This window comes from Syngnathus floridae, chromosome 10 (assembly GCF_059516105.1).
Source record: "Syngnathus floridae isolate MCC-2025c chromosome 10, RoL_Sflo_1.0, whole genome shotgun sequence".
Taxonomy (NCBI): domain Eukaryota; kingdom Metazoa; phylum Chordata; class Actinopteri; order Syngnathiformes; family Syngnathidae; genus Syngnathus; species Syngnathus floridae.
Window position 1 is genome coordinate 10,697,948 of NC_142422.1, and position 11,339 is coordinate 10,709,286.

The following is an 11,339-nucleotide window of genomic DNA, read 5'->3' on the forward strand; positions in this document are numbered from 1 at the left end:
AAATGGCTATGCAAATCCTCGCACCACTCCTCGTTGTTCTTTTTTGTTTGCAAGCTGTGGAAATTCTCCTTGTGTTTCATTGCATGGAACAACTTCTGCTTTTTTTTTTTTTGAGGTCTTATTTTCGTTTCTTTCTTCTTTGTATAGAGTCCCTTTGAGAGTGAGCTGAAAGGCCGAGGCCGTTGAATTATGTAGCGTGCAGTTTCGCTCTGGCACGCAGACGCCGTCACATGCATATAAACGACTGACAAACACACGAGGCGCACGCCACCTTGCATTGTTTGCGCTTTGCCAACATTAATAACAGCTTCCTCAATTTCCCGCAGAAAGGGGAAATAAAAAAGGGAAAAAAATTCGCAGGCAGCGCAAGTAAACAGCGAGACGAGTCCGACAAGCGCTCAGTTCTTAAATCAAACCTGAAAGGCTTCCACCGAGGAGGAAATTTCACAGTGCTACCTCCCGCTATCGCGTCTGCTTTATAGTTTCTGACTGGAGGCACGTTGTCGTGCGGGTTCTTCGCCTGTCCGTCACATTCCCCGTTTGAGGCTCATCTCAGGCAAGCCTTCGGGCTCTGCCTTTGAATTTTGCATTAACATTTTGTGGAGTGATGCGTGAGGATTTGCCTAGTCATAAAACTCTCGGATTTCACGCAGAGATCCTGCATAATTGCCATATCGGAGCTGTTTAGAAAGAACACAGCATCTCCCAAAATCAGATACTGCTTGGCAACATCAGTGTACAAAAATGGGCGAAGTTACCGGAGCTAAACCTGATGCCCCTGTCCCTACATGGTGGAGTTAAGGTAGTCTTCGACTTATGACCACGATGAGTTCCGAAAGGCTGTTTTGTGGGTCAAATTATTTGTCAGTCAAAGAAATTTCCAGAAAAATCTGAAAATATCCAAAAGTATTTTATCTGGTCTGGCACGCATATTTCAGGGGATGGCAATGCCCTGGTGCCCCCCCCAGCTCTGCCAGTGCTTGGTTTGTATCTACGAATGTTATAAGAATAATAAATAAAAAAATATGATAATAAAATAAAAACTAGACAATAATTCAGAAATAAATGAAAATAAACTTGATCAGATCCAGCCTCCCCAAAAGACCATTTTTGTTTTGAATTATTAGCATTCAGTTCAAAAGATCTTGCAGATGTGTGTGTGTGTGTGTGTGTGTGTGTGTGTCTGTGTGTGTGTGTGTGTAAGCACCAGGTCCCTGCGAATCTGGTGTGTACAAACACTTGGGATCGCACCTCGAGGTGAAGGTCTTCTTGTTACTGCGCGATGACACCTTCATGCTGTGAGACATCCTGGATGACTCTTCCTCCAGCTCTCGATGCATCGCCGTCCTGGTTTCCATGGTAACTCCCAATAGGCACCTGTAGGTACGTGGGAAGAAAGTAGTTCAGAGCGATTCTTTGTTTTGAAGCTAAGCAACAATATTCAAACATAAATCGTTTTTTCTAAAAGGGGAAAAATTCAGTTAAATTCTGTGGGGAAAATGTCCGTTTGAAATGTTCTGCTTTTTAAGTCGTTGCTGAGTCAATGTGAACGGGCTGAGGTGTTTTCGGCCTAGTAAACACGTTCTTTCCGACCTTATTAAATGAATCACCCTTTTTGTTTTGCCGCTAATGACTGCCCCGTCGAGCTCCGGCGCTCTCTTGGCCGCCATTAATCATCACAGCTGTTCCCGCTAAGCGAACGGTCTTATGCGACCAAACAAACAAATTCAGGTTGCCGTTGAGTTATAGCTTCATTCGCCCACTTGTACAAACGGTGGCCATTTAAACAAATGTAATGCGTCTCTTTCAATTAAGTCGTTGTTGGGAGCACATAGGCTAATGTACATCCCTTGTTGGCCTCTTATTTTCTCTGCGGTGTAAAGACAAGTTTTTTTTCCCTTTTTTTTTGATTGACTGACATCTTTATTCCCAACCAATTATAAATACACCTGTATCCAAACACAACTGCACTTTTTCTTTACAGTAAATAGCCCCAGCAGTAAAGATCATATTTGAAAATTTGTCATTAAAATTCCATCTTAATTCTCAGAGTATCCCACAGTAAAACTGATATCCTCGGGCAGGTTGTTCCAAGGCCACTTAAGTGGATGACGCCTTGTGGCGTCTATTAGAGAGAAGGCTGCTACTTGTAAAATAGAAAATTATACTGTCAACAGATGACCAATGAATACAAAGTATTTCCTGTTGTTATTGTGAGGGGGGGGAAACACTTCATCCAAACTGAGAACAAACTCGCTCTCTTGCCACCCCCGCGGAGTGTCATTAAATCCTGCATCCATTGTGGCCCTCACAATAACAGACCAGGGCAAAAAAAAAAGTCTGTCTGACGTAAAGGAACGAGAAAAATCGAGCTGGCAACACACGCTGGCTCATCAGCGTGGTGCAGATGCAGCCTTTGAGGCACTGTTGGTTTTATGTCAACGAGGCTAGCCATGTGCTATAAAGTGTACGTAACCTTTACAGCACAAGACGGGAAATCTGCGCGCCACCTGTGCTAAATCACGTCTGTGGACATTTGTCAGCGCCATCATTTAAAAAAATGTGCATTTTAGGATTTTCAAATATTTCATTCTTTTTTTTTTTTTCTAGCGCGTAGCCTAACTAGCATCACGGGTAAGCCTAACATTTAAACTCGTTAACAGAAAACTTTAAAAACATTTTAAAGTAAAAAATAAAAGTAAATTTTTAAATACACAACAGAATGGTTTGAAATTGTTTGTAAAGGAACTTAATCAAAGGCAAAGTTTTTAACCTGGATGTTGGCAGTTAATTGTCTTTTTTATGAAAGGATAATGAAGTCTTTGAAGACTTTGTATTGAACCGCGGACACCATCTTACAATCGGCCTAGAGCCGCAAAAGTTTGGAAAACACGGCTCAAAGCTAACACTTGCATTATTAATTCATCACAGATTTAAATGATAACGGTCACCTGCTTTATTGAAACTTTAAAGATTTGAATACAGCCGTACTCTGAAACCATTTTGTTATTAAGTGCTAAAAGCTACAATTGCATGTGGATAAACAAACAAAAATAAAATTCCGTTTTGAAAATTTTTGGATGTCACTCACACTTTTTCTCAAGCAAACAAGTCGAATCCGCTGGATCGCAACGTTTCCCCAAATCACCACTGTGTAAGCTCCCTGTCGTTCTGTTTCTGTCTCATCCCTTTGTGCTCCGTCCGGATGAAGCGACGCAAAGCTCCGACACTGTAAAGTCGTCAAATATAGATCCATGACCACCTCCCCATGCCTGCAGTCCCGCGCACGCACATACACAAACAGTAGTCAGGTCGAATTAAAAGCCTTTCGCTGGCTACGGGATATGATGAATGACCAGAGCAGCTGATGGGAACAGCCGGAATGCTTTCGGGAGAACAACGGCCTTTGCGTCTTGTCTTGATAACTTTGACTGAGAGAAAGATATGCTTCTTTAATGCAGTGAAGCCACTCTAAAGTCGAGTTAGTTGTATTTGGAATTTGACCAAAAGACCTCTGGTCCTCACGAGGCCTCAATTCATCAATTTGTCCAAATGAATGACGTCAGAAAAGAAAGATTGTTAAACAAAAAAAAATCCTTCAGCATTTCATCCTGAATATCCTGAATTGTTGTTGTTTCTCTCTGCAAATATTACTTTTCCACTCAAGCAGACATCATCATATGGGAGGTTGGAGCGTTATTTATAAGCTCTTAAGTGGGCTGTGGAATATATGCAGCACAATATGAGCTTGGCTTTCCAAGCCTGCCCGTCTCATCGTGACACCAGCCATGACTATCAGACTAAGAATAACCGGTGGGACAAAGCAGCTGAGAGAGAAGCTGGCTACCTTTTATTAGTGAGACTTCCTCGTCCGCCGGGGATCGGCTCAGGGCTTTAATTACTCGTAGGGGATTTCCATTAAACTTGAGTAGACTTGGTGGAAATGGTGTGCTGAAGTCCAACAAGCAACCAAAACTAGTTATTTTGAAACTTTGAGTTGAGTAGAAAAAGTTGAACATCTCTGTTGACTTTTTTGTCTTCTTGTGGAAAAAAGGTGCTGCCAGGGTACTTCCAGGTGGCAGAAAGTGACTACTTCTGTCTGGAACTGAAAATGATGACATATTTTAATAACAAAATTGTCACCAACACATTTGTAGAAGACATGTTTCTCACAGGTATATAAAAAATGTTTGATTGGGTTGTCTTTGAGTCATTTGGCAAAAGATAATGGCTAGCCTGCAAGCTAACATCGACTACGTAGTCACTACGTCGTAGTGTGCTGTCCACTTCTGTATGTGCCATTGAACTTACAATTCAGAAATACTATCTTTGAAAAGACTTGCGGAATTTTGTGTAACAGTGATGCAAATAGAGACATTGCTTGAAAAAACAATTTGACTGCAGTTCCCCCAGATATTCACTGACATCACGTGTCCGCTTGCAGAGCGCCCGAGGTAGGAAATATGTAATGAGTTTGTCTGGCTGCGACGCGGAGGGCATAATGTTGAAAATGACTCTATTAATCATTCATGTTGTTCCCTACACACGCTTATGTATTATGAATAAAAGGCGGCGTTTGGCCCGTGCGCCCCGCAAACATTTATTCCCCCGTCGTCTCAAATGAAAGCGCTAACACTGTGATGTAGCCATTTTGTCTGATCAAGATGTTAAGAAACATCTCTTTGGAGTGGCTAGAAAAGACCAAATCCAAACCGCTAAAGAGTCCAGGCAGCTTCAATCTATTCGCTGGCAAAACTTCGCTTAATTTCCCTCTCTTGTCCCCATCAATGGGCCGGTTACAAAGCGAGACAACAAAGTTTTCGGCAAAGCGATGGCTTCCAGCTAATTTGAACATGATTTGGTTTGATGCAGGAGCATGTTGGGTGATTTCTCAAAGGGAATGCTTAAAACAAAATTTATCATATAATTTTTTTTTTCATCAGATTTTTCTCTTGGTGAAACTTGGTTCTTTGTCACTTCTCAAAGAAATGGGCAGTAACAAAACCAGTAATCATTTTACATACGATGAAAAAATACTTAGTTGTTTGCATTGAGTTTCGTCATAAAATTGTATTACGAATCATTTTACTCTCTTTTATTTTATGCATCTTTAGCTGGCTATTTTCAAAATATGACTATATTTCACCAGATTATGATATCCCAGTAAGAAAAATGTATACAATTAATGAACGTCTCATTGTACTTTTAATCATGTATCAGTGCAGCTAATTTACATAATCTGCTCCCTGCACTGATTTTCTCCGTCCATGACTGAAGAGCTCTGATGGGCGAAGAGTCGCCATTAAGAGAGTTGCGACAATACAGAAATACCTTCATGTGAGAGCTAAAAGGTAAGCAGAGCTGCAGAACTGTTACCTTCTTATTAAAATGGTGTAAAGAATCATGCACAAAATGTCTCCTTTAAATCTATATATCACAGCCAAAAGCAAATGTCTCAATTTTATGAGACAAAAATCGGAGTGACTTTATCAGATCTGTATTCCCACGTCTATCTGAATGACCTGTAACGCCTCACCATATTCCACGATACACATCTCTAACTGACCAGCACTAATTACATCTGCACTCATGGGAAATTAAAGGCAGGCTATAGGTGTTTTCTTTTTTTAATTTACCATAGAGGCAAATGAAAAACATCATAAACGTCCGTGTTGCTGGGATGCACTCAGATGTCAGCGTGTAAAGTTCATTTCAGCAGAACAGTAAAACTTAATCAGGTTGGAACAAAAATGAAAATGAAATGAAAGCCAGGAGCTACACAGCTCGAGTTTGGGCTCTTCAAAGTGTGGATCATACCTGTTTTTCATTGACCTGTAATCTTGGATCTAGTGACGTGTATACACAAACACCTTTGAACCCGGCAACCACAAGCCGAGCCGTGATTGGTCGTTACCAGAGCCCTGCGCAACTGTGATGTCATTTTCAGTAGAACGCAAGTGGTAAAATGCCCCCCCCCCAACTTAAATTCCTTGAAAGGTCAAACATTTTCAATGTAGCCAAAGTCCAAACTTTTCTGGTTTGCTCATTTCCCATAAGTCACATCTCTGTTTTATCCAGAACACTCTCTCGTCATTACTTTACAGCTTGTATATCAACAAAAATGCGACCTAAATCTGTTATCAGTGTCACTTGAACCTTGCCCGTAGGCTTTTGAGTATGTTGACCGTTTTATTTACACACAAGTGCAGCACTAGCAAACACTGAAGCGAACAAACCAGACAACAGAGTTAACAGTAAATAGAAATTTGTAAAAGAAACATTACAAAAAATAAATAAAACACACTTGAAAACATATGTACGTCTTCATAAACAATGACAAGTCAACAGGGTTGAAGGAGATAACGTTGATTTACGACGTTGCAAATGAGTGTCTTGTGATAACTTTACCTCTTGTTGAACAAACGTGACGTCTACCATCTGCCCTCCAATTGCATAAAGCAGAGCACACCCTGTTACCACCTTACGTACACTCTGAAATATTTTAGCAACCAGTGCTTACAAATATTCACAGTAATTCTGACTTTCCTTCTGCGTAAGCATAGGTTAGGCGTTGACTGTGGAACGGAAATCAATCTGAAAGGCCAAATGCCTCCACAAATTCGCTCCCAAAGTCTTTGGCAAATCACTATAAGACACATTTTTTCTGGTGGAGCTAAAATTGAAAGTCCTTGCGGAGTCAAATGTCGCTGAAAAATACAGTAAACAAAAAATAGCTTCAAGAGACCAGGTATTAATCTTGTATTTGTAGTGCCCAATCTTCAAGAAATATTCCTGGCGATTCTGCGTTGTCATTGAACTCCCCATCCTCCGTTTCTGTCAAACTCGTGAAAGTCCAGTCACGGTTACTTCTCATGAAGTCCTGATCATTGTTGGATGTGGTATCAGGAGGCAACCAGTTTTGTTTGTACCCCGATGCCGGGTTGGCATCACCGGCTGGCACACTATTGCTGATGTAAATTCCAAGCGACTCCGACGGAATTTGGTCGCAGTGCATCAGTACCGGCGTCCCGTCGACACACCCAGAGTCTGATGAGTCAAAGCTATCCAAGCGCTTGACAAGAGCCAAAACTGAAACGTTCCCCACAGATTCCAAGCGGTCGGATAGCAGAGGCTTTCTCTCTACCTGGAAAGCCACAGGTGCCAACTTCAATTGTCCGTTGGCGTCTCGCACTGTGTTCAACTGCAGCTGTTCGGACGGATCCACGTCCAGGCGGGATGCGTTTTCCGCAAGGGTCCTTGGAAACTCGTTTGGTTCTGTCGGTACCGCCCCCTCCAGGGAGCTGTAAACGACAGAGGACTGGCTACTGGAGGCCTGGCCTTTTGGCCTGCCCACAGATGAGTCGGTAGCACCCAGCCGGGGTTGATAAGGGTCGTCCTGCGGGGAATAGCCTCCAGGAGGTCTGACGCAAACCCCGTTTGGATTGAGCCTGGCAGAAGCATACTTGTAGACATAGACTGGTTCAGTTTGAGCAGAGACCATCACTCTGCAAATCAGCAGATTCCGCTCTGGGTGTTGGGGGACATTTGGCACTTCTCTGGTGGTACGTATTTCCTATTGTGAAAGGCAAACGACACATTCGGGGAAATGACGTTACCTCGTAGAAACGATCGAGATTGCTACCAAGCTAGCGATTAGTCATCAAGCGTCTGCCTACACCCTCTTCAAGTTTAATATAGACATACAAAATACAGGAAAAACATGACACCATCTTGAGAAACTCTTAAGTTCACTTGTAAGTTGAGCTACCAATGAACGCTGGCCCTGCATGAGGTCTGTAATTTCTTGTTGACGTAGTACAACAGAGAAACATGTTTTCATTGTTCTGTCTACACACAAATATGTCACCACAAAATGATGCTTAGTGAGGCTCTAAACTACTGTTGCAATTACCACAAGTCAATATTTACAGTCATTCAATGCCTGCAAATTTCGGACCCACGGGCCAAATCCTGTGCTACAGGGGCCCGATTTTCCAGTTCGACCACCTTTACAAGATCCATGTGTTTAGTCAGCGAAAGAAGAATATGAGAAGAATGTGGTGACTCACCAGTGATCGAGGTGGCTTCTTGTACATCCCGCCCTTCACGTAGATACGCACAGCTCCAAGCAGCACTGTGGCAATGATAACCAGGAGGCTGGCGGCCGTAAGCGGCCATGGTAGAATCTTGGCGAGGTCACCTGGGGGAGTTAAGCAGAAGTTTGTTGTGAATGTACGCCGCAAGTTCCTAATTTTTTTTGCTGTCAATCTCGATCTCAATCTACTGGTCTCTATTGATGGCATGTTGTCTTGCGGGGACTGAAAAAAGTAAACAAGCCTATTTCGACAGAGTAAGGTGGAGAAAGTAGTGTGCATGATGTGACGCTGTTATCGTCTTGGAGTTAGTGACGATCGAGCAGGAGATTATTTTTCACACAAGGTTTGGTCTCAACAATGGGACAAAGAAGGAAGAAAAGGTCACAAGCACTTTCACATTCTCACGTTTTAACAGGGACACGATTTAAAGCAGTTCCTGACAAAATAACCTCAAGAATCAAGAATTTTATTTATTTAACTTTATTTATTTATTTAGATTAAAATGTATTTAATTTTTTATGTATTTGATTTATTGATTTCATTTATTTAACCATAACATGCATGCCAAAAATGACTGAAAGGACACTTGGACCCAGAACCTTCTGTGGTCTGAAATCTCGCAAGCCGTCAACCAAAGTAAGTGATGAGTGCCTACTTGGTAGGGTTGCGCAGAAGTCGGCTTTCTCACTCTCATTGCGACCCCACTCGCACAAAGGCTTGTAGACCACATAGCCGCAGTATTCACGTTCGCTGAATTTCAATTGGAACACAAACTGAGCAGACAGGCTGCGGTAATCCTAGACACACATAGGAACAGAAATTGATCAGCCATTGCACAATCCATTAAGTGAATTATGCAAAATTGTGTTTTTACCGGTTCATCCGATTTAGGGGAGGTGATCTTAAAGGTATATTCAATGGACGTATTGACGGGACCCGTTTTGCTCTTCCTGATGATGTCCGCCACGGAAACATCATTCGGCCCCAACGGAAGCGTGGCACTAACAAACAAGGACGCCGGTGTCACGTCTGTAAACAAGATGGCTTTGCCCAGAATAGCTGTAGGGGACATGGAATAACGTCCAACACGGCTCAAAATTGACTCCCGTGTATCGACATGCTGACTTACTGTGAGCGACGGGGTTGAACCTGGTGGTGCGTCCGTGGAACCGACCATTGGCAAATACCTGCGCCACGTAATGAACGTCGGGGAGCGAAGGGGTTTCCGTCGTCAGGTCGCAGTGAAGAGCCGTGATGTTCTGACACTCGTTCTTGATCTGGAAAGGATGTTTCGAATCGTACCTGCAATGAGTTTGGCGGACCAAATGAAGTTGATACTGCGTTAGTTTTTGTGACCAGCGGCTGTTACGCAATATTTATACCCCTGGTTCTGTACCTCCTGTACTCGACGCTGTAGAGGACCTTTTGGTCTGTGGATGAAGGCTCCGCCGCGATCCAGTTGAGCACATTGTAAAAATTCTTGGACTTAAAGAACACGTGCGTGTATCCGGTGGAAAGACAAGCTGTCACACACAAACCGGGGGCAAAGTCTATTTGAGTCATTTCAGCGCACGATAATTCCCAGTCTTTGTTCGCTCGCTTCAAACTAACATCTTCAATCAGGAACATGATGTGTTTTGCTTAACAGGATGACTTTAAGTAAGTTTCGACAAAAAAAAGTCACTAGTTGTTTCCCATGAGTACACTTCATGCGTTCTATTTTATAACCCGAGCGTTTCATAAATAAGTCGCATATACACAATAAAATGAGCCGGGGCTGTATTAGCGTTAAATGTTATCGCCCTTGGAGTCAGTCGCAGGCAAGCAAGACAAAAGATTGAAGCAGTCCATTTGGACAATTTGCATTTTTATCAGCCATGTAATGAGTTCATCAATATCACGTCAGGTGAAGAAGTTCACCTTAAAATAGGGTTTTTCCATTATTGCCTGATAGAACATCCCAAATAGACGAGTCCTCCTTGCTTTTAATTCCAGGCATTTTTTGTTTTTACAACATCAAAAAAACAAACTATTTGATTGAAAATGGAAAGAACGAATACAATAGAAAAGACACTCACCGTAGCAGAAGAGAAGAATAATGACTTTGACAGAACACATCTTTTCTGGATTGTTTGTTCTCCAAAGTGTTAAATGATAGCAGGGTTACGTATAGTTCAAAGTCGCCTTGGGTTTCTCGCCGTCACTGCCAGCCATCCTCAGGGCGCTCTGCTCAAAGGAGTACGCAGGTGTACTTTTATCACCTCGCTTCCTGATATTCTGCTCACAGGATGTCACACCTATTTTTTTTTTTTATTCAACTCTCCTACTCGTGAGTGGCTACAGGTCATCCAGACAAAGCATACCATCCTTCTAAAAGTGAAAGAGAAAGATTAACTGCAATTCCTGGATAAGGTATGTCATGAGCATGTTTTTCAGGTTGTCAAACAGGTACACGCTCTAGGATATCTTATTATCATAACGTTTCGCTAGCTGGGTAAAAGTGAGTTAGGTGTTCTGTTTCGGGTTTGGTACGTTACAGTTATAATTAGATGTTAGTCTACTTTCAGCCTTGCCCTCAGGATCGGGAGATTTAGGGTTAGTGGAGATTACGCGAGTGGGTCTGATATACGTGCTGTGGATTAGATTCACCCAATGCAGTCGGAATTTTTGATAGGACTCAAAAAAAGTGCTTCCTCCTTAGGAATATATTATAAGGCAGGGAAAGCAATTTCCTTCATTTAGAATCAGATTTGCTGATAGTACGGTTTTCGTTATAATAGTATATTAGTGCACCGGTTCCACTGTAATTAAACTCCGACTTGCCCTTGATTGTTGTGTTTATCAGGAATGTTGTCTTGTTTGGGGTGGGCATTTCATTTACCACAAGGGACGAATATAATAATCTTACATTCTTAGTATGCATATAACCTTTGCTGTGGTGTCAAGGGCCGTGACAGGAAGAAATGCAAGCCACGGAGAATTGGAAGAGTACATGTCTGTACTGCCCTGATTCACACCTCTTGTAGCTGGGCATGGTTTTCAGATCACCCGCCACACTAATGAGGACAAGGCCTATCGGAAATGGATGGTGGGCGCTTCAATAAACCAACAATAAATCCCACACCATTGGCTCACATCTTAACAATTAATTCAGTTCTCGATATAATAAGGCCATCCAACCGAGTTGCAATGAAATATTGTTAGCTTTCCTTAGCTTGTGATACTGTTAAGTCAATTGCGCAT

At 42.3% G+C, this 11,339-nt stretch overlaps 2 protein-coding genes across 4 annotated transcripts in view; both read right to left on the reverse strand.

Annotated features, from left to right (window-relative positions):
- The window catches only part of myom3 (myomesin 3), a 29,169-nt gene extending 25,303 nt beyond the window's left edge, over positions 1-3,866 (reverse strand). The window contains exons 1-2 of one of the 2 annotated variants that reach the window (XM_088386455.1): positions 3,848-3,866; positions 1,252-1,377 (exon numbers count right to left, since the gene is read on the reverse strand). In XM_088386455.1, the coding sequence (XP_088242581.1) occupies positions 1,252-1,358 (107 nt within the window). In that variant the 5' untranslated portion in view covers positions 1,359-1,377; positions 3,848-3,866. Of the gene's footprint in view, positions 1-1,251; positions 1,378-3,091; positions 3,319-3,847 lie in introns of those variants that run through there. The other variant, XM_088386454.1, reaches the window with a different exon arrangement.
- A 1,745-nt stretch (positions 3,867-5,611) lies between these two features.
- On the reverse strand, positions 5,612-10,915 carry ifnlr1 (interferon lambda receptor 1). Of its 2 annotated transcripts, none has more exons than XM_088387771.1 (7): positions 10,175-10,915; positions 9,493-9,619; positions 9,226-9,398; positions 8,971-9,125; positions 8,752-8,893; positions 8,070-8,200; positions 5,612-7,573 (listed from the first exon to the last, which is right to left on the reverse strand). In XM_088387771.1, exons 1-7 carry the CDS (start codon positions 10,212-10,214, stop codon positions 6,752-6,754), a joined length of 1,590 nt encoding a protein of 529 aa, XP_088243897.1. In that variant the 5' UTR covers positions 10,215-10,915; the 3' UTR covers positions 5,612-6,751. The 2 variants fall into 2 exon arrangements, with proteins under 2 accessions (XP_088243897.1, XP_088243896.1); XM_088387770.1 differs by having other exon boundaries at positions 8,971-9,155; positions 10,175-10,855.
- Between the last annotated feature and the right edge of the window lie 424 nt (positions 10,916-11,339).